General features: G+C 43.2%; 1 protein-coding gene across 1 annotated transcript in view; it reads left to right on the top strand.

The window, feature by feature from the left end:
- The window catches only part of EGFLAM (EGF like, fibronectin type III and laminin G domains), a 193,776-nt gene that overhangs the window by 93,630 nt on the left and 77,474 nt on the right, over positions 1 to 22,672 (top strand). The window contains exon 7 of the mRNA XM_027520064.1: positions 8,685 to 8,851. Coding sequence (XP_027375865.1) covers positions 8,685 to 8,851 — 167 coding nt within the window. The remainder of the gene's footprint in view (positions 1 to 8,684; positions 8,852 to 22,672) is intronic.

Below are 22,672 nucleotides of genomic sequence, written 5' to 3'. Positions count from 1 at the left end.
GGAGAAGGGGTTCTCAACCCATGGACTCATTAGAAGGCAGAGAAATCAGTTGAAGGTGTCCTGACCAACAGTTTTTCGAAAGTAAAGTGGAACAGAAAAGAAAATATCAGAGGGCATCGCACATAATAAAAGTAAGAATTATTTTGTGAAACGTGTTTCAGTTGTGTTTGTTTCACAGTGTTCAGTGTGTCTCATTGTGGATCATTCAAAAATGTTGAAAAGCAGTGCCGTAAAGAGTGCTGTATCTAGAGCATGCGTGCTGTACTGCGCTAAGTTTCTGCAGTCGTGTCCGACTCTGTGTGACACCATTGACTGTAACCTGCCAGGCTCCTCTGTCCATTGGATTCTCCAGGCAAATACTGGAGGGGTTGTTGTGCCCTCCTCCAGGGATCACCCCTACCCATGGATTGAACCCAGGTCTCTTACATCTTCTGCGTTGAAAGGCAAGTTCTTTACCACTAGCTCCACCTGGGAAGCCCTTAGTGGGATCTTACCAACATTAAAAAAAGAGAGAAAAGAAAAGAAGAGAAAATAGTAAAGTGAATAACAGTAAGGATAAGTAATTTTTCTTAAAATTTTCCTTTCAGCTTTGTACTCACATATAAGTCATATAGTATACGTATATGAATAGGTATATTGGTTTGCTTTGCAAAAATGTATTTCTTACTGTGAGTTGAGGTCAGAAATGTTGAATGAAGTCCAACCTCTGACTGTGTTCAGAAAGTAGCTGGTTACATTTCTGACTGATGGTCACCCAACCTCTGCTTCAAGACAGCCACCAGTGCAGAGCTCAGCCCTCTACGCGGTTGACTTCGTTGTCAACCATTCTTAATTGCCGTCTAGGGGTCTTCTTTATAATGCACCGCCATTGGTCTCCTTGTAAGGAATTATTGGGTCTCCTATTCTGATATGAAAAACACTGAAGGCATTTTCACCATCTCCATTTGACCATCTTATCTCTCATCTAAAGACACTAGCCTATGTTCACTGTATTCTCTCTGACTCAAGCCAGACAATAACCAGTCCTTTGCACTCTGCCTCAGTGGAGATGGATCTAGAGCACTTCTGCCAAGTGATCAACCTAGAAAGCCATTTTTTCCCAGAATATGAACACTGGACCTTTTCAACAGCAGGTTGTCCAGAGAACTCATATTGAGTTTGTGATCAGTATCCCCTGCTTCCCCATAGATCTTTGTCACACTGGGTTTTCTCCACCATATATCTCTGCCATTTGCTTTCTAAAAAGAAAAACCTGAATGTAAGATTTTACATTTGTCATTTGAGGTGGCTTTGCACTTTTGTTTCTGCATACGAGATCGTCTTGAATTTTTGTTTCGTCGTGAATGTCTTATGAGGCCATGTTCCAAGCAACTATTTACATTTCCTAAAGCTCTTCTTTTTCAGATAGTTGGTTAGTGTATAGAAACAGAACTGATTTTTGTATTTTTTTGTATCTTGCAACTTTACTGAATTTGTTAATTGTTCTGGGTGAAATGTTTAAGGTTTCCTTTGTATGATACCATGTCATCTGTAAACAGAGACAATTTAGCTTCTTCCTTTCCAATTGGAAGGCTTTTATTTCTTTTTCTTGTGTAACTGCCCTGGTTAGAACTTCTAGTACTAGTTTCATAGAAATGGTCAGGGTGGGCACCTTTGTTCAGCCTGATCTTAGACGAAAATTGTTTAGCTTTTGACGGCTGAGTATGACGTTAGCCATGGGTTTGTCACGTATGGCCTTTATTGTTGTTGTAGTCACTGAGTCGTGTCTGACTCTTTGTGACCCTATGGACTGTAGCCTACCAGGCTCCTCTGTCCATGGGATTTCCCAGGCAAGAATACTGGAGTAGGTTGCCATGCCTTTCAGGGGATCTTCCCCACCCAGGGATTGAGCCTATATCTCCTGCATTGGCAGACGGATTCTTTACCACTGAGCCACTAGGGAAACCCATGGCCCTTATTATGTTGAGGTAAATTCCTTCTGTACATAACTTGTTGAGAGTTTTTACCATGAAGCATGTAGAATTTTGTCAAATGCTTTCTCTGCATTTATTGAGACGGTCATCTGTTTTTCTCCTTTGTTCTGTTAACGTGGTGTGTTAGTTCAGTTCAGTTGCTCAGTCGTGTCCGACTCTTTGTGACCCCATGAACTGCAGCACATCAGGCCTCCCTGTCCATCACCAACTCCCAGAGTTTACCCAAACTCATGTCCATTGAGTCGGTGATGCCATCCAACCATCTCATCCTCTGTTGTCCCCGTCTCCTCCCGCCTTCAATCTTTCCCAACATCAGGGTCTTTTCAAATGAGTCAGCTCTTCGCATCAGGTGGCCAAAATATTGGAGTTTCAGCTTTAACATCAGTCCTTCCAATGAACACCCAGGACTGATTTCCTTTAGGATGGACTGGTTGGATCTCCTTGCAGTCCAAGGGACTCTCAAGAGTCTTCTCCAACACCACAGTTCAAAAACATCAATTCTTCTGCACTCAGCTTTCTTTATAGTCCAGCTCTCACCATCCATACATGACTACTGGAAAAATCATAGCCTTGACTAGACAGACCTTTTGTTGACAAAGTAATGTCTCTGCTTTTTAATATGTGGTGTATCAGACTTCCTGATTTGCTTACAATGAACCACTCTTTCATCCCAGGGATAAATTCACCTCGATCATGTAAGATCCTTTTAATGTGCTATCAAATTTGGTTTGCTGCTATTTTTTTTTTCTATTTCTGTGAAAATGGCATTGGAATTTTAATAGGGATTGCGTTGAATGTGTCCCACTCCAGTATTCTTGCCTGGAGAATCCTGTGGACAGAGGAGGCTGGTGGGCTGCTGTCCATAGGGTCGCACAGAGTCAGACCTGACTGAAGCAACTTAGCTTGCATGCATGCATTGGAGAAGGAAATGGCAATCCACTCCAGTATTCTTGCCTGGAGAATCCCAGGGACAGAGGAGCCTGGTGGGGTGCCGTCTATGGGGTCGCGCAGAGTCGGACACGACTGAAGCGACTTAGCAGCAGCAGCAGCAGCATTGAATGTGTAGATTACTTTTGATAATATAGACATTTTAACCATACTTATAAGGTATCATCTACAATTTCTACTTACATTATTTTCAAGTTAAAATTTTAGAGTCACTTCCAAAGTTACCTGATTGCAGATTCTTCTGGAATTTTATAATCTTTTCACTGTTTTACAGTTGTCTTGCTTTCACTGAGTTCAAAGGCAGTTGTATTTTAGTGACTCAGCTTTACCAAGTCTTTCAAAAGCATTAACATAGCTATTACCTATATTTTTTACTCACATTCACTAGTTTATATAATGTTGCATTAAGCAACATAATTACAATAACAAACACAAAAGTCATAAATAAATTTGGGAATAAACGCAGTGGGTAGCTAGATTAATGGGAGCAAGTGAGGATCATTGGGTAGCCTGACAGATTGGTAGACTGATAAGGAAAGCTTTGACTATGTGAGATATGCAGAGAGGTGCCATATGTTCACTTACCTACTTACTTACGGCTAATGTTTTTATATATTGTACCCATCTTTCATATAGGTTAATTGATCACTCATACTAGGGACCCATATTATTTATTGTCCTTGAATATCCCACAGTGTATTTTCATGTAGCTGGTGCTAATTTTATCCACACCATACATAGAACTATTACTGCACCCAGAGATGTTCTATTCCTTTTCAGTTACCAGAACCCAAATATATTTGAAATCTAGCTTAAATTCTTCCTAGTCTTGTATTGTTTCCCCAGGATGTCAGTTCACATTGACCCATTCAAAAATACAGCTCTCAAAATAGGTGACTTTGTGCTGGCTTCCTGCTGGTCCTTAAATGTATTATCTGCCAATTAGATTAGAAACTCTGAAAATGGAACTGTGTTTATAGTTCCTTAGAGCCTCCCAGAATATAGCTTCCTTGATGGATGCATGGCTGATAATCATTAATCACTTGCCAAGTGAGTAGCCCAAGGCAGCCACCCACTGGGTTTGATGATCCCAAGAAAAGTGATTGCCCACTAAGGGTGAACTTGGCAATAGTCAAGGTGGTCAAAATGCCAAAGAAAGGAAATAAAACAGAAATATATACCACCCTGTGGTTTTATGACCTTGGATAAATTATTTTCCATCAGTATCCACACGGGTAGAATGAGAGACTGGACTAGACAGTGGCTTCTAAAATTTTGGGGATCATGATTATACTTGAGAATCTGATAAGAAACTGAGGACCCTTTACTTAGGAAAATGAAATGATGTTCACACATAGAATCTTGCATGTAATCTTTGAGAACCCTTAAGCACTGGGACCAAGCAGTCTCTAAGATTCCTGATAACCAGGCTGATGCTAGCAGAGCCAATGGCGATGCTTCTTCCTACCCAAACAGCGAGTGAGTCTCGATTACTTGAATCAGCTAACTGGGTTTTGAATAGTCGCTGCTGACAGACTTGTATCTGTTCCCTCTGACTTCCGCTGCCCAACCACCTTCCAAAGTTGTCCTACTGGTCTCCTGAGATATAGGATGCACAACCCAACCCTTCCCACTCTTTGGGCAAGTGTCTAAGTGCCTGCTTTGCTCATGGCCAACCATCTTTACCTGGGATGGCAGCACTTGTCTTAGTCTACATCTTCCCCTCTAGCCTTTTCCCGATTGGGGAAATTGGCAGGCTATCGTTGCTATAGTGATTCAACTGGCAACTTTGTAGTTAGAATACAATGATTTTACTTAGTGGAAAAAAGATAAAGCTATTATTTGAGGATGCACTAAGACAATACTTTAACCTGATTCTCTCTCTCTCAGCCTCACCTTTGCACTTTTGTATGCCTAGAGACTCTACAAACATTTAAATGCAAAACTCATGACAAAGTCAGAGGCAAAATGTTTTGAACTGCTGTTCAATCTACGTGAGCTTTGCTCTCAGTGTATACAATGAGATGAAATGTTAATAATGTCAATCTCTTATTCACTGAAAATATGACTTTCTTTCTTGCATTAAATGAACAAATACAAAATAGTCTCTTGCTGGGGGAGCTGGGAAACTGTTGAACAATGAAGATTGTTGCAGATATTTGCAGGTAGCCCTGGGTGGACAGTGACACATTTTGAGCGCAGCTGCAGGTCCTTTCCTCTATAAATGTCACAAGGGAAGCTTAGCAAAGGATAACAGGAGAGTTTTATCTAAAGATCACATCTTTCCTGACTTTACTGTTGGGCATCCCCTATGACTTTCCTCTGCGAAGTGATTTTGTTTTAATTAGAGTTTGTAAATGTGTTTCCTTCCAGTCACTAACGTTTTCTCTTCAATGGCAGTTTGTTTACATGAGAAGTCCATCTTTAGGGAAAGGAAAGTCCAAAGAGAAATGAGCCCTACTTCCTCCAGTGGCCATCCCCGTGACCTCTGCTTCTCCAAACACATGAATTCTTGTGAGATATGAGTCCCATTAACTCCTCATCAGCACAGTTAGCCCATGGAATCAACTTTTACCAGGCTTTAGGACTCCTCTCTCTTTAGGACTGTCTCTCATCAATTCTTGCTAATGAAAAGCAAGGAGAGCGCATGTTAGAGAAATCCATGCACCGTCCACGCATCTCCTTTCAGCAAAATGAGTGTTTATTTGCTTGCCTATTAAGTTGTTCGTAAAGGACAGATGTCAATCTTTTTGCTTCCTGCTGTCCTGTAAATGGGACTTTCCAAGTGGTGCAGTGGTAAAGAATCTGCTTGCCAATGCAGGAGACACAGGAGATGAGTATTCCGATGCGGGTTCGATCCCTGGGTTGGGAAGATCCCCTTGAGAAGGAAATGGCAACCCACTCCAGCATTCTTGCCTGAAAAGTCCCATGGACATAGGAGCCTGGTGGGCTACAGTCCATGGGGTCGCAAAGAGTGGGACACAGCTGAGCATGACCACGCACATGTGTGTGCACGCACACACACATTCCTCTAGATATCTGTGAGCAGAAGTGTTTAACGATTGAAGAGCTGAGAAGTTGGTCAGGAAGCAAACTAAGATGGAGACCAACCCCTGCAACAACTATCACCCCATTTTTCATTCAATATCAAAGATCTTAGTCTAATCTTCTCCCATCAACCCAAGTAGGCCTCACGTTTTTCAGCTGTGTGACCTCAGGCCAGTTACTTACCCATTCTGTGCCTTAATTTCCTCTTCAAAGAAAGTGGAGGTGTTTAATTTTAACACCTACTTCATAGGATACTTTTGAGAAGTAAATGAGTTAAACTATTAGAAAAATACATGATACTTCACAAGAACATGATAAATGATAGTTATTTTTAGTTATTAATAAAAATCCTCTATTCCAGTTAGGCCATTTGCACTGTCCCTCAACCATGTGCAAATATTCCCAAATTTTATTTTGCAGTTCTCACCAGCTGAAAAGCTCTCCTTTCGCCCTCCAACTAGGAAGTCCATATAGAACAGCACTGTCCGTTAGAAAGTGCAAGCCTATATGGAATTTTAAGTTTTTTAATATGGTCATTTAAAAAGTAATAAGAAACAAAGGAAATTAATTTCAATAATGTATTTTTTAACCCACTGAATCTAAAATATTATCATTTCAACACATTATCTATATAAATATTAATGAAATATTTTACACTTAAAAAAATCCATTGTCCATTTCACACTCATAGCATTTCCCAATTCAGATGAGCTACATTTCAAGTACTGATTAGCCACCTAGGCTAGTGCTGCTGCATTGAAGTTCACAGGTATATAGAGTAAGCAGGTGGCCCAGGGTTGCCTGTCAGCTCTGTGAGCTGGGTACATCCCTTACATAATGCTAATCCGTGCTGAGTGTTTACTATGTGATGATGTTACCAAACCACACTTGGGTCCTCTTGTTGGCTCAGTAAAGCCAATCCACTGATACTGGGTTGTGGTGAAGGGAAGTGCAATGTTTGTTTCAGGAGCAAATCAAGGCGTCCAGGGTAGCTAGTGTTTAAAAGTCCTGAAGACTATCAGGAAAAGGTTTTTAAACATGTGTGGGAACGGGTGACCAGCTCCTGGACATTCTTCTGATTGGTTGGTGGTGAGGTAATCAGGAGTCAATATTATCAACCTTCTGGTTCCAAATGGTCTGGGATCTGTGTGCTTTTGGGCAGCATACAGTTAACATCTTCGTCTGGTGGAGGTTTCAGTTGCTGCAAAGCAGCTCAAAGGACATGGCTCAGGATATTATCTACAGCCCCTGGAGTGAAGTGAAGTGAAAGTTGCTCAGTTATGTCCAGCTCTTTGCAACCCCATGGACTATATGGTCCATGGAATTCTTCAGGCCAGAATACTGGAGTGGATAGCTGTTCCCTTCTCCAGGTGATCTTTTCAACCCAGGAATCAACCCAACTCTCCGACATTGCAGGTGGATTCTTTACCAGCTGAGCCACCAGGGAAGCCCTTGAGAGGGAACTAAAATTCCTTGGCTTTTTTTAAGGGCTTAGCTACTGTTATTTTATCTTGTTTTTTGTTCTTTTTTTCTTTCTTTCTGCATTTTCTCACTTCTCTGATTACATTTATTCTTTGACTAAAATTTTTCTGGGTTTCCCAGGTGTCTCAAGTGGTAAACAATCTGTCTGCCAATGCAGGAGATTTAGGCAGGAGACGCGGGTTCAATCCTCGGGTCAGGGAGATCCCCTGGAGGAGGAAATGGCAACTCACTCCAGTATTCTTGTCTGGAAAATTCCATGGACAGAGGAGCATGGTGGGCTACAGTCCTTGGAGTTACCAAGAACCAGACACAACTTAGCAATTGAACACACACACACAGAGTTTTTCTACAGCCAGAAGGCAGGCTGAGAACATTGGGAACTGGGGGTCTTGTACTGGGAAGGTCCCATAGGGTCCTGCTCGGTTACAATGCCTGGCACTGTTGCTGAGGATAAAGAGCTCATTTCTCCTTTAAGATGGCCCTCTTAAATAGGTACTTTTATCACCCCATTTTACAGATGAGAAACTAGAGACTTAAAGAGGCGAAATAGCAGCTAGTGACCAATAGAGGCAGGATTTGAATGGCTCAGTCTAGCTCCAGAATTTGTTCTCTTAACCCCTGTATGTTGTCCCTTAGGTGGAAGCTCTGAGTCAAGGTCTGCACTCTCTATAGGGTTCTCAGAAGGACATGTGAACGTTCAGCAAGTTGGCACAGTTGTGCAATTTTGTGAAGAGTAAGAATGGCTGTGAACAGAGTCTTCTTGGGTTTTCCCATGGCAGTTTACACAACTAGTTGCCCTAAAAATTTATATTTGTTTATTTTGCGAACAGATTGTGAATAGATAGAATCTGTGCTCTCCTGACCCCTGGGAACAGGGATTGTCAGGGGAAGGCTTATTTATGAGACATCTGGCAGGCAGAGTCCTTGAAAATGAACTCCTATATGGGAATCTTTTCACCACAGTCAAGGCCATGCAAGGAGAAGCCAGTGATCTTGAAACAGCACTGAACACTGGCCCTAAAAATGATCTGCTTGCAGCAAGGACCTGCAAATTTTTACCTGTGATGTCAAATCAAGATGACTTTTTGGTAGGAAATGTTTACTTATTTTTATAAGTCTTACTTCCAGTGTTCAAACGCTGTTAGTTTGCATAGCCAGCAAGCTTCCATTTTTTCTGCTATTCCTAAACTACTGTTTTTCATTCTGCTTTTCTTTTTTTTTTAATCAATAAAGGCCAGATTTCGACAAGAGTTGGACCTCAATCCGAGAACAGATCCAGATGGATTCCATGGTCATCAAGGGCCTCGATCCTGATACCAACTACCAGTTTGCTGTGAGGGCCGTGAATCCGCATGGTTCCAGCCCTCGAAGTCAACCCAGCAGCACCATCCGAACTGCCCGTGAGTACCGCAGCCCCTCTGAAGGACAGACAGACAGACATAGCTGCCTTGCTGGGCTTGCCTCGTGAGGACCCGATTGACTGAGGTTTCTTAGCTCCCCACAGCTGGCTGCCTGCGTTGGGGCTGTCCTCTCAGCCTTTCATTCTGCGGTTTTCTCACCCCTTTGGAAGTGCAAGGCACTCAACAGGGCCAGGCTGCTTCTATGTACAGGAGGTCAGCAGAAGGTTTATTTTTGCATTATCCTTAGGGAGTTTGAGGTCGGTTTTCTTTCATGAGCACAAAATAGACTACATACCAAGACGATGTGCAGCCTCCCCAGCCCCATTCCTTTTCATCTTGTAAAAAGATGGGTTTAGCTTTGAATCATAGGAGAAAAAATACTGATCCCAGACCCATCAGGGTTGGTCTTCACCAGGAAATCAAAGATGCCCAGGTAAAATCGGTCACTCTGAAGGATGGTCAGGGAAGATTCAAGCTGGCTAGCAGGCTGATGTGGAGCTGGGGGTCCCCGCAATGGCCTGGGCTCCTGAATATCCTAGACCTCTCTGGGGGGCTGGGGAAGGCTTGGGCCAGTCCATCACATCATCTGGGGGGTCTGTGAAAAGTCAGAGTCTGATTATGGTCTGGGGTTTAAGAAGCTCCCACGTGATTCAAGAACTACATTTTGATTGCTTAGTCCACCGTGCCAGTCTGGCTTGGAAACCTTTGTCGTTTGGAAGTGGGAGATACTTGTACCCAATGTCTTGGGGAGATCTGAGAACTATTGCACTTCTTTTGTCTGAAGACATTTCTTCAATTTTGCCAGTTTAAGTTCTTCCAGGTTTTTGTGTCTAAAGAGCCCTATTGCCATCCCTGGGTCCTCTTTACCCAAGAATGGTGCTCTCCGAAAAGAAGCTGACTTAACACTTTCAGAGGCTTGCCCCTGGCCAGCACAGAGCCCTGTGTTTATTGATTAGTTCATCTGAATAAACTCCTCCTGTCTCCCCACACAACACTCCACTAACTGACTTCCTTGCCCACATGCTATTTCCAGGGGTGGCGATTCACCAAGTTCCCTAAGCCCCTGGAATTCTGGCTCTTCTACAAACAGCTCTTACCTTAATCTTGAACGTGAGGGCTCTTTAAAATTGAATTGTTGGGGGATATGGTGGGGCCACACCACACACACACACACACACACCCTACATACACTATGACAGCAGTTACCCAGCAATTGTTCCCCTGCTCTTGTTTAGAATTTGGAAGCTAAAACCCCCCAGTTAGGTGGTGAGGATGGAACTCCTTCTCTCTAGAAGAAATGTTAACAGTTTTATTTCAAATTGAAGCAGGGCCACCTTCCACTCTTGCTGGATGAGATCTACGCTGTAATCTTTGGTTAAACTTGGTGACGCATGGCCAAAAATTGGGACCACAGTAGCTGAGTCAAGCCTCAGGGCCTGCCTGTGCTTTACACTGAGCAGGCACTGTGCTGTATGAGCAGGCACTCTGTGCTGTGTGCCCATCCACCCCTCCCCAGCGTCCAACTCCTCTGCTTCCATTTTGTGAGCTGCCCCGTGCTCACTTCCTTCCTCATACCCCTAGTATCTCCTTCTCCACAGAGACAAGAAAGTAGAAGGGTGAGCTAGAACAACTGGAGTCAGGGGAGGGGGCAGGAGCAGGGCATCTCTTGACCTTTTTTTTAAAACTGAAACACTAGACTGGTCTTGGAGTTTCTGGTAAGTATTTCCCCGTTGGTGGATACCAGCTTTGTGAATTAGGTGGGATAAGGTATGTGAAAGTGCTTTACAGAAGTATAACATTTTGCAACAATCGGTCTCCTGTGTGCAGTAAAATTTGATCATTTAAAGGAATTGTGTGCAGGGAATGTGGCTGGTTCAGTGAAAACTCAACTGTGAAATATTCTTAAATCCAATTTAACTGTTTTTACATAAATATGGTTACTCAAATCAGAATAACAAAAATGGAATTTATTAAGTGGCCTGTCTCATGATATGTAAGAACGTGCTGTACTTGGTATTTCAGTTGTGATATTTTTGTCGTGATCACTTTTAATGTTTTAGAAAACCCTGTATTCTGGCACATTCATACTTCTTATTCTGCTGTTTGTCTGGACTATTATTTTACCTCCAAATCCACTATTCCATATATAAAAATGCCTAATTACCAAGTAGCCCTTATTGGAATTACAATAAATTCCGATTATCAGAGGTACCACTGGGAAAGCCTCCTAAGAGCTGACGCCATCTGGAGCACTTACCTAGGAAACCCCATTTTAATCCTTGCAAAAATCCTGTGCTTGAAGAATAGCATCTCTTTTTGTAGATTTTCAAAAATGGAGTCTTTGAAAGATTATGTATTTAGCCAAGAATAATAATTGCAAAGGCAGGATTTGAACTTGGGTTTCGCTGACTGCTAAAGCCACTTCCCTGTGTGAGATTCAAACTAAACAAGGCTCTTATTCTTCTAGTGCAGAGTAGCATAAGAAAGGTAAGGTCAGCAATTCAATAAAATACAGGGACAGTCTTTGTAGAATCTGTGGACCAGGAGGTTCTGACAGTGCAGAACAAACCTCTAAGGATTTTTTTTTTCAAAACCTGTAAGATATATTGTACATACCAAAAGGTGAGTAAAACATTCATACAGGTCTGAAATTCTTCTGGTTAAGCATGGGTATAGCCCTGGCAGTTTACAGCTGGCAGCCTTTGTGATTGGTTAGACCCAAGCCAAGAAGCTATTAAACATTTTGAACACCTCTTAAAGGAATCTGTGAGATGAGTATTTCCACATGTTGGGCTTCCCTTTCTCACAGCTCCTGCTTTTCCTCACCTCTAGATCTTTCCTGTATGGACTTTTTCTTGGCTCACGCCCACTTTGCTCCCTGAACAGTGAACCTCAGAATGGACGTTCAAGTTGACTATCAAGGATCAGAAGACCCCATGGGAACCCTTAGATCCCCACCCCTCTACACCACCTCTACACCTCAACCCAACCATTGTTGGGTTCCTCTGTGATCTTTTTTATGCCTGCATCCACCACCTTTCCTAAAAAAAATATAACACATCACCCCTATTAACTTGCAAAATGTTGACTTTCTCTGGACCTATTAGTGCAGGACCCTGTTAGCAGCTTAGTTGCTTAGCTGGGGTCAGTTGGCAGATCTTGGGTGCTCTGAACCTGTAGCTCAGAGCCAGGACCAGTGTTTTCCTTCACTGGTGCTCAGCCTGCATGAGGAAGGTGGAGGGTTTCGATGGCTTCACCAGGGAATTGTGATGTGTGTTCAGCATCCACCCCTTAGCTCCACAACCTTCCAAGTAGAACAGGAAGGAAAAATCCAGGTGTTTAATTGCCGATTCTCTACTGAGAACTAGATCATTTCAGGCCTTGAATGATAAAAGATGCCACCCATATTGAGTCCATGCTCTCAGCAGAGATTTTTCCACATGTCAGCTCCTAATTCTGTTCCTCTAAGGAAATACAGAGAAGATGAAGATCACCATTCCTCACACTTTACCCCAGCCTATGATACCTGTTTTCTTCAAGAAAGAAATACCACCGGCCGTTGCAGTTTGCCTGTTGTTCCATGGCATTCTTTTTCCCTTGGTTGATCTTATAAATGAGCCAATCAGAACAGGGGGCTCATGGAACCTCACGGACACAGGTGCACAAATGTGGCATTGTAATAAGACAAGTATTCACCCTGTCTGGTGGTCACTTATTCTCTGGGATCCAAGCTTACCTTGGATTAAGAAGGATGGGACAAGTAATAAAGGGTATGAACTGTAAACAATAGAAATGGCAAAAGTCAGAATTCATGTGTTTTCTTTTTTTTCCCCAATGGCAAATGAAACGAAAAGTCACTCACATGTGTAACCAACTCTAGGATTATACGACCTTCCCTGGGAACGTTCCCTTGGTCCTACCACCCTAAAGCATTTAATTTCTCATATCCTATCCTCATGATATAAGCAGAGAAAGAACCAGTAAGTTTTTGGTGACGTGAAATTGGTATCCTCAGGGCAGTCCCTAGTAAAAGGTGTTCTTCTGTTCCTAGCAAAAGTCATTTTACTTTGTTCTGCCTTGGGGCTTATGCACCTGCTGTTTTCTCTGATTGGAACCATCTCTGCCCAATCTTTCCATGTCCCCATGACCTCCCTCCCTTTCTTCTTTAAGACCAGAGCTCAAAGGTCACTTCCCCAGACAAGCTTCTCTAAACTTCTCACCCTGTTTCCTAAGCCTCATTCCCTGCTTCTCTACAGCCCTTTCACCGCCCAAAACGATGCAATGCCCTGTCTCCTCCTCCAGGATAAGCTCCATATGGAGTTGCAATGACTTATTCAAGGTCATGTTCCCAATACCCTGTACAAAGTAGGTTCTCAATCAACATCGACTGAGTACGTGAATGACTGAATTCCACTTCACAAGCCAAGAGCCTGTGACTACTTTGGAGACTGATAGCTTTCTACTGCTGCCATCTGGGAAATTCAAAAGATGTGAGGAGAAAGTTGGTCTAGAGACCCACCAGGCCAAAAATGCGTTTCCCCGTTGGCAAGGTTCACAGGGAAAGTCAAGCTCCTGGATTTGCAGTGAGACACAAGTAAGAACAAAGTAGAGTGAGTGAGTGAGGGAAGGAAGGAGAAGAGGGAAGGAGGAAGAGGGGAAGGAGGAAGAGGGGAAGGAGGAAGGAAGGCAAGGAGGAGAAGAAGGGAGAAAGCAAATCTGGGGAGTTTAAGTTCAAGGCAATGACTCAGATCAAGTCCTTACTTCACTCCTGTGTTCTTTCTTAATCATTAGAATAAGCTTTAGCATTTCTATGCTAGATTAGAGTACATTTTCCTTTTGGTGCTCACATGTGTAATTGTGGTCTCAGATCCTCAGAGACTGTGTAGGGAGGTATGATGGTGTTTGATCTTTGCCATACTCTTCTCCCCACAATCCATGTTCTTCCAGTTTCAGAAACTTCCTCTTCTGCTGAACCAAAACAATCTAGCCTGGCCCCAATCAATCAACTTTCTACAGTACTGTCAACCTGATTCCATGGTGTTCCTTGCCTCCCCACCAACCCATCTCACTTTTCCTGTCGCACTGACCTACTTACTCAGACATTGCTCTCCGCTCAGTTGTTGCCGGGTGTGCATCTGTTTGGGGGGAGGGGGGGGAGGGGCGGGGCTTTCCTGATAGCTCAGTTGGTAAAGAATGCGCCTGCAATGCAGGAGACCCCGGTTGAATTCCTGGGTCAGGAAGATCCGCTGGAGAAGGGATAGGCTACCCACTCCAGTACTCTTGGGCTTCCACTGTGGCTCAGCTGGTAAAGAATCCACCTGCAACTGCTGGACACCTGGGTTTGATCCCTGGGTTGAGAACATCCCCTGGGGAAGTTTATGCCTTTTTGTCATGCAAGTGTCTTCTGGCTTTTGCCTAGTTTTGCTCTGAGATTAGAACCTTTGTAATTGCCTGACTCTCTTTCCAGAGACCAGCTCGGCATGCTGGGGCTCCTAGGTACATGTTCTCATATATGTAGCGACAAACAGATGTCCATTATCCCCAGTCACTAGAAGGGCTTGTGTTTGGTGGCAGTGCCCTGCATTGACCATAATCATGAGTAGCAAGGAAGCCAGTAGAGGCAGAGGCCGTGGCACCCCTAGGGGTGGGAGGAACATTCAGGGAGGGACTGGAGGTGTCTTTTTCCACAATTCCCATGACTTATCATCCATCACCCTCTTACAGCTTTCATACAACCTGCGGTCAGTGTCTGTGAAAAGTTCTCACCAAGCTTTGAAAGCTCCTCACTGCCCACAAACACTGTACCCTTGCACAGAGCAGAGTCTGGCAGCCGTGGCTGTGTCTGAGGCCCAGGGAGCTGTCCTTTCATTACCTCGTTGTGAGACCTTCTTGGAAAGTCATTTAATCTCCCTGGGCCTCAGTGTCCATATCTCTAAAAATGGGTACAGTAATGTCTGAGGCAGGTAATATTTTCTACTTCTCAAGATTATTTCGAGGAAATACATGTGAAACAGACATTATGACATCTGCCCACTTTTTTCAAAATGAAGGTGAGGTTGATACTCATTTCCTCCACGCATAGTTACTGAAGGATGGTGTGACCGACCTAGGTGACCACCAGCTGGTGTGTCGCATTTTCTTTATGACTCTGTGCCCTGAGCTGTTCTCCTAGGACTTGAAGTCATTGGATCTTCAAACTTTTCTTCTGCAGCTTCTTCACTGTCAGCCTTGTTCTAGGTTAGATTTTGGCTTAAGGAAATCTCATGGCTGGTATGATCTCTCTAGGAATCAGCCTTACTGCCAATATGAAGTAAGTTTTAGTGCTCTGGTGAGGTCAAACCAGCAAGCTTTACCAAAATGTGACACAAAGTAAGCAAATTCTATTGAAAAAATTGTGCCAATAGACTTGCTCGACATAGGGTTGCCACAAACCTTCAATTTGTAAAAAATACAGTATCTGTGGAGTACAATAAAGTGAGGTGTGCCTGTAGACTGTATATTTGGTCAAGTGGAACATTTTCAAGGATATGAAAGTTGCCTTAAGTTTGGAGTTGCTGATGTAGAAACCCTGGCAGAACTGGCTTCATCATGGGCCTAGAAATTTATTTCAACAATCATGTGTTTTGGAAAAACAGGTGGCTGTCCAGATTTGGCCTGTGGGATGTAGTTTGCTGATCTCTATATTACAATGCTGGGATTTTTTCCCCCAAAATTTTAGGAGATTCTCCAGGAAGTTTAAGAAATCCTCTATTTTGTAGCAATTTTGTCAAAATTGCAATTGATTAATTAGTGCATACTAAGGCAGTTGTCCCCTTGATAGAAATTCCTGTGACTTAATTTTCACATGAATGTTCTGAGATAAAGAAGAGACCTGCAGAGCCTATAACCTAACTGTGTTTGGACAGGTTTGCACTGCTGTGAACAGAGAGGGTAGGGGGAGAGGGAGAGAAAAAAGAGGCTTTGCTTGGCATTACTCCAGGATCTTGGGACAGGCCTATAAATTGGTGAGCTTCACTGATTTGTAAATCTTCAGAATGTAAGGTGAAAAAACGAACAGGAAGAGGAAGAAATCGTTTGCTTCCCTCCTTGCCTAGACAGATCTGCGTGTTAAATGTGCAGTTTGTGCATGAACATAATTTCAGGTGTGATTTTACACTTAGGTGCCTTTGAGGTAATCGCTCCATTGATCTGCTAATGCCGCAATGCCTGTAAAGCTGAGCAACACTCATTTGTGCAACTTTATTGGTTCTAGAAGGAATGATTCACTTTGCTGCTTAAATACCTGCTACCTATTAATTGCTCTTCCGAGGCCTTTCTACATCCTACATTACCATCCATTTACTTATAATCGGCACACCGATGTTTTACCCCCTCCGGCTAGAGCTGGAAGAAAGACTAAAACAAATGATAAGAAAACATACTTTTCCAAAGAAATGGCACTATGGTGCTCTAGTTTCAGCTGTAGCATCTCTTCGATCAGTCAGCTAGTGTGTCTCAACCACCCGGTGAACAACCATATACTACTTATTCCACTCTGGCTCAGTGGATTTTGAAACATTAATATGTTGACATGAGTAATACAAAGATGTTCTTACTATTTTTCCTTTTGTTTCCTCCTATTTCCTTGTTATTCATTTTGTTCTCTTTATACTCATCATTTCATGGTTCACCTTTTCTGCTCTTGGGAGCAGAAGAGATGAAACTTGCTCTTACACAATTCTTCATAGGGATTGTTTCTTAATATTTAGACCTCTGAATCACTTAGATGCTTTGATGAGTGAGGAGAGCTGCAATCATGGTTAGGCACAGAGAAGGGAATGGAAGAAATCAGCTCGACCCAGTGACAGATGTGTGGGAGGGACACAGTTCCCACTGGCTGAGTCTGATGGAGCTTGTCTGATTCTGCCACCAAACAGGAAACAGATATGTGCAAATTAGAAGGAACCTAGGGAGAAGGATGACTTTTATAATGATCTCAGGTGTCTCCCGCCTCCCAGCAGGAAACAGAGGCTGTGCATGCTCCGTTGCTAAGGCGTGTCCGACTCTTTGCTTCTCTGTGGACTGTAGCCCACCAGGCTCTTCTGTCTGTGGGATTATCCACACAAGAATTCTGAAGTGGGTTGCTATTTCGTCCTCCAGGAGATCTTCCCGACCCAGGGATCGAATCTGCATCTCCTATAGCTCCTGCATTGGCAGGCAGATTCTTTACCACTGAGCCACCTGGGAAGCCCAACAGAGGCTATGTAATTGGGTAATTTGAAGTGAGCTTAGTGAAGGGACTGTTTGCAAAAGTTTGAGTAGATGCAAGGAAACCAAGAGGGGGCAATTACCAGCTTCTAGAGATAGACAGGGAGGGCAAATGTTGTGACTTTCACACATGTGTCACATACAGCCTCCTAGGGAGGAAGTTGGAGAACGAAATCTCTGACTTTTTTCCTCTCTCCTTCACTCCCCTGCTAGTGTCTCTGGATAGGCAGATACAGCAAGAAGTCAGACAGGTCTGCCTCCGAGGACCCAGAGCAGAGGTAGGTTAGAGGGGGGACGCTTTCACAAGAAGTAATAGTATCATCTCATATAATAAGAGAATGGTATCTTTTACATGGATTGCAAAAACATGGATTATTTTTGGTCTTTCACTTAGAGAGCGCAGATCTTATCTCATTCTTCTTTGCCTATGTAGCTTTGTCGACTGAGGAAAAATGCATGTGGGAGTTGTGAGTTAAGTTTCATTTGGGTGCAAAACGAGGACTATAGCCCAGAAGACAGTATTTAAAATCACTCTGAGAAACTGTTCCAAAGAGGTAGGGGATGTGTGATTTTGGGGAAGGGGGAGTACATGCAATCAAGCACACATTTTTTTTTTTTTTGCAGAAGGTTGCTGCTAGTCACAAGGAGTAAATGCTACCATGAAAGATTTTAGTGCTTTTGTAGATACGAAAAGATACAAGAACCAGGCTCATAAAATCTGAAATTATTTATCTGAAGACCTGGTCTGCCATTTTTTCCAGAGCACAGGGTGATCATTCCTGATTTCCACCCTGAACTCTCTTCGAGTGATGATGGAGGTCAGCAGAGGCCATGATTCATAATTTAACACTTTAGAGGTAGATGGCCAGTGCCGATTTGTATTTATTTCCTTAAATACAGGAGATAATGAGGTCTCACAGCCAGTATTCATTTACTGAGGGTTTGTAAACTCATAGAGCTGGAAAGCACCTCCTCCACATTGAGCACCTGAGGGAACTGAAGCCCAGAGCCCTGCCAGGGTCACTTGGTGACAGATCCTGAGCAAGATCCCAGGTCGGTGACTGCCTTGTTTTCAGCTTCATTCTTAATGTCCACGGGATTCCTGTTTTCTAAAGAATATCGGCTTCTCAAGTTATTTTATGATATATCCACTTACTCTTTCAAACAAATATTTCATGCCCACTATGTGCCAGGCACCATTTCAGATGCTGGGGATTCAGCAGTGAACAAAATCAACAAAAAGGAATCCCTATGCTCAGGGACCTTACATTATAGTCGGGGCAGGCAGAAGGTGAAGAGATAACATTAAAAATGTAGATAGCATGTCATGGTGAAAGAGCTGCGGAGAAAAATGAAACAGGGGAGCCTATGTACAGTCAGAATAAGCCTCCTGAGAAGGTGACATTTGAGTAAGAAAGACTAGGTGAACTGTCTGGATAGATCAATGTGTATCCATTGATCTATCTATTGTCTATCCATCCACGTGGAGGGAGAGCTCCAAGGTAAATGCTAAAGCCCTGATGCAGGATCATCATGGGGTGTTCATGGAAGGGCAGGGGTGCCAGTGTGGCTGCGTTAGGGGGTTGTGAGGGTGAAGAGTAGAAGGAGATGAGGACAGAGAGAAAGGGAAGTCTCAGGTGATGGAGGCTGATTAGGACCTTAGTGGGGGCCATTGGACTTTGAGTTTTCTTGGGAAGAAAGACTGGGAGACTGGGAAGACTGAGAGAGCTGGAGGGCAGGATGGACTTGACCAGAGGGGCAGAAAGACCTTACTTAAGTTTCAACAAAATCGCTCTCATATACAAGAAAGAAGGACTGTAGATGGGCAAGGATAAGAGCAGCGGGATCATTAAGGAGACCATTGCAGTAATCCCAAAGCAAAATAGTTTTTATATTGTCTCTAAATAGTAAAAGTAATCCATACTTATGATTAGAAAAAAATATGAGCAATATATGAAAAAGTGAAAAATCAAGATGAAAATGGTCTCTAATCTTAGCATCCAGACATAACCATTATTAACATTTTGGTCCATAATCATCCAGAATTTTTAAAAACCCAACATGAGACCACAGTGCATATACTGTGTAACAAAAAATTATTCTGTTACACAGAAAGTACTGTGCAACAAAATACCGTGAAAGGGTTAGTCGCTCAGTCGTGTCTGACTCTTTGCCACCCCATGGGCTGTACCTACCAGGCTCCTCTGTCCACAGAATTCTCCAGGCAGGAATACTGAAGTGGATTGCCATTCTCTTCTCCAGGGAATCTTCCTGACCCAGGATCGAACCAGAGTCTTCTGCACTACAGGCAGATTCTTTACCATCTGAGCCACCAGGGAAGCCCCCAATACTGTATACATCTTTAAATATAAATAAGTATAGCTGTACATCATTAATTTTAGTGACCACAGTATATATTACTGTAAAACTCTACCACATTTATTTAATTCCTTATTGATGGACTTTTACATTGCTTCACTAAAATATATAAAACTGGGCCACTTGATGATTCTCTTCCTTATCTTTTGGCTTGTCCAAGTTTGTGTTACCCCTTGGATATCTCTATGAAGGAGGGTAGGTCAGGACTGTTGTTCATCTCTCCTTAAGTTTATCAATGGATAGACCAATGTGTGCAGTCAGTTCATAACATGGATGGCATTTGAAGTCCAGCTTTATTCCTGCTATTCTAACCATTATTAATAGATGTTTTGATACATAGTATCCATGGGGCTTCCCTTGTAGCTCAGTTGGTAAAGAAACTGCCAGTAATACAGGAAACCAGGGTTCTGTTCCTGGGTTGGGAAGATCCCCTGGAGAAAGAGATGGCAACCCACTCCAGTATTCTTGCCTGGAGAATCCCAGGGACAGAGGAGTCTGGGGGGCTATTGTCCATGGGGTCGCAAGAGTTGGATACGACTTAGTGACTAAACCACCACCATCCATACTAAAGCATGATGTTCATACACAATTTTGGGACAAAAATCACCTGCTATGAGAATGTAACTATTTTTGAAATTCAGATCTCATACGAGAGGTTTTGGTGATTCCAGCTCCTCCTTCCCACTTGCATGGAGGGTCATTAGTCTTGTCAACCAAATCTAACCATAAATCTAACCATGCTATCTACCATGTTTCCAAATGTAAGTGTATGTCCATTATGGCCCAGTGAAATGTTTTTCCCAACATTAATTTTGATCCCATGGTTGTGGAGGGATTCCAAAAACCCATAGATTCTGAGGATCACAAACATTAGGGAATGACCAACAATTGCTTCTCAGGAGGATGAGTGAAGACTGAGCCCCAGGTGGCAGTAGTTCACAAGTCACCCAGCAGATGGCGATAGTTCACAGACTTTCAGAGCCTGAGAGCCCTCTGGCATCAGCAGTTTGAAGTCTCTTGAGGTGCTTGAGATGAGGACGAAACAGAGAGGTTCCATAAGTTGCTTCAGATGATTGACTTCTTCCATGGTTAACTAGTTCCACTGAAATGAGAGAAGGCAGCTAATTTTAGCTTTTAACTGTAATGGAAAGAAAAGTCTACAAGCAAAAAGTGAAATCTCTTCTGTAATCTGAGACTTTGACAGTATCTTGCTGCTGCTGCTGCTAAGTCGCTTCAGTCTTGTCCGACTCTTCGTGACCCCATAGACTGCAGCCTACCAGGCTCCCCCGTCCCTGGGATTCTCCAGGCAAGAACACTGGAGTGGGTTGCCATTTCCTTCTCCAATGCATGAAAGTGAAAAGTGAAAAGTGAAAGTGAAGTCGCTCAGTCGTGTCCGACTCCCAGCGACCCCATGGACTGCAGCCTACCAGGCTCCTCCGTCCGTGGGATTTTCCAGGCAAGAGTACTGGAGTGGGGTGTCATTGCCTTCTCCATGATAATATCTTACTTATAATCAATGCCAAGCCCTAATGATAAAAAGAACTGATTCAATAAAGTTATCTCTAAAATAAAGTCAAATAAAGGGCTGTGAAATTCAGAGAGAATTAGAACAATGAAAAATGGAAGGGTGCGAGAAGAAAAACTACAAACTGGAAATTAAAGTCGTATTTTTCTTGATTGTTTTCACATCAGACATCACCATTGGTCATTCCCTACATTAATCTGGAGACTGTTTTGGTGATGTTCAAGAAAGTAAAGAATTTAGTTTCTGAGTCTACAGTGACTATGTCTCTTGCTTAAACATTCACTTGGCAATTCATTTTTTAAAAATGTGTATTAAGTCTTAGCAGTAAGTAAGATACTGCCCTCGTGGATCTTATATGTGGGAGAATCAGTCCCTGTAAGGAAGTAGAGAATGAAGTAAATAATTATTGTATTAGCCTACATGAATAATGGGCTTCCCTGTAGCTCAGTCGGTAAGGAATCTGCCTGCAATGCAGGAGACCTGGGTTCGATCTCTGAGTTGGGAAGAGCCACTGGAGAAGGAAGTGGCAACCCATTCCAGTATTCTTGCCTGGAGAATCCCATGGACAGAGGAGACTGGCAGGCTACAGTCCATGGGGTCACAAGAGTCAGACACGATTTAGCAACTAAACCACCACCACCACATGAATAATATATCTTTAATGTTATATAGTACGAGGAAAAGAGAGGGGCTGAGAGGTCATGGAGGGTGCAGGAGCTACTGTTTGGGATAGGCAACCAAGGAAGGCTTCTCTTCAAGAGAGGTTTGAGCAGAGCCCTTCCTTGTGGAAGGAGCAGCAGGTGCAAAGGCCCTGGGGTGAGAGCAGGCTTGGGATGTTCTACAAGCAATAAGGAATACAGTAAGAGAGATGAATGATGGGGAAGTGAGGTCAGAAAGGAGGTCAGTGGCCACGGTCAGATCATGTCCAGTCTTGTTCTGGTGAGGACTTAGGGTTTTATTCTAAGTTAGATGCAAAGATCTTCAAGTGTTTTGAGCAACAGAATGGTTGGTCTGATCTACATTTTAACTGGGATCACTGGCTGTAGTGTGTGGAAATCAGCAGAGAAGATGACTAGAGAGACAGTATATTGCTCAAAGGAGAATATATATGAAAAGAAAAGAGAATCAAACCCAAATCATGGAATTTGGGGACCCACAGGTTGTTTAAGGACCCAGCCAAGCTTCCCTGATTTTCTGATAAGGAACTAACTGTCACCAGATCATACGACTAGTTCTAGGTCACTGCTAGTTGCCACGAGTGTTAGAGTCATGGCACTTTCTGTCAGCGCTCCTGGCATTTCCCTCCCTCCCCTCTGTGCAGAGACCCCTCTTGCATGCATGATCGGGCCTTTCCATGTAAGAGCAGTGTCACTTCTTACCATCTGACGCTTCATTTCTCACCCATCTCCTGGGGATTCGTAGCTCCTTTTTAGAGCTGAGGGACTTTTGTTTCCATGATCCAATGTGGGGACCTTCCACATGAATTTCCTGAGATGCTTCCTCCATTGCAAGACTTTGTATCTTTCAGCCGGAAGTTCTAGGATTCTTCTCTTCTCTTGGTGCTTCCAAGAGCACCTTCTGATTATGAACATATACTGAGTCCTGCTGCACACCCACCTCGTGAAAACCCTGTGCTTAGACTGGTAGCGTTCTGTGCAGTCAGACAGTTG

The sequence above is a fragment of the Bos indicus x Bos taurus genome, chromosome 20 (assembly GCF_003369695.1).
Source record: "Bos indicus x Bos taurus breed Angus x Brahman F1 hybrid chromosome 20, Bos_hybrid_MaternalHap_v2.0, whole genome shotgun sequence".
In the NCBI taxonomy this organism is placed as follows: domain Eukaryota; kingdom Metazoa; phylum Chordata; class Mammalia; order Artiodactyla; family Bovidae; genus Bos; species Bos indicus x Bos taurus.
This window is presented reverse-complemented; position numbering and strand designations above follow the sequence as displayed.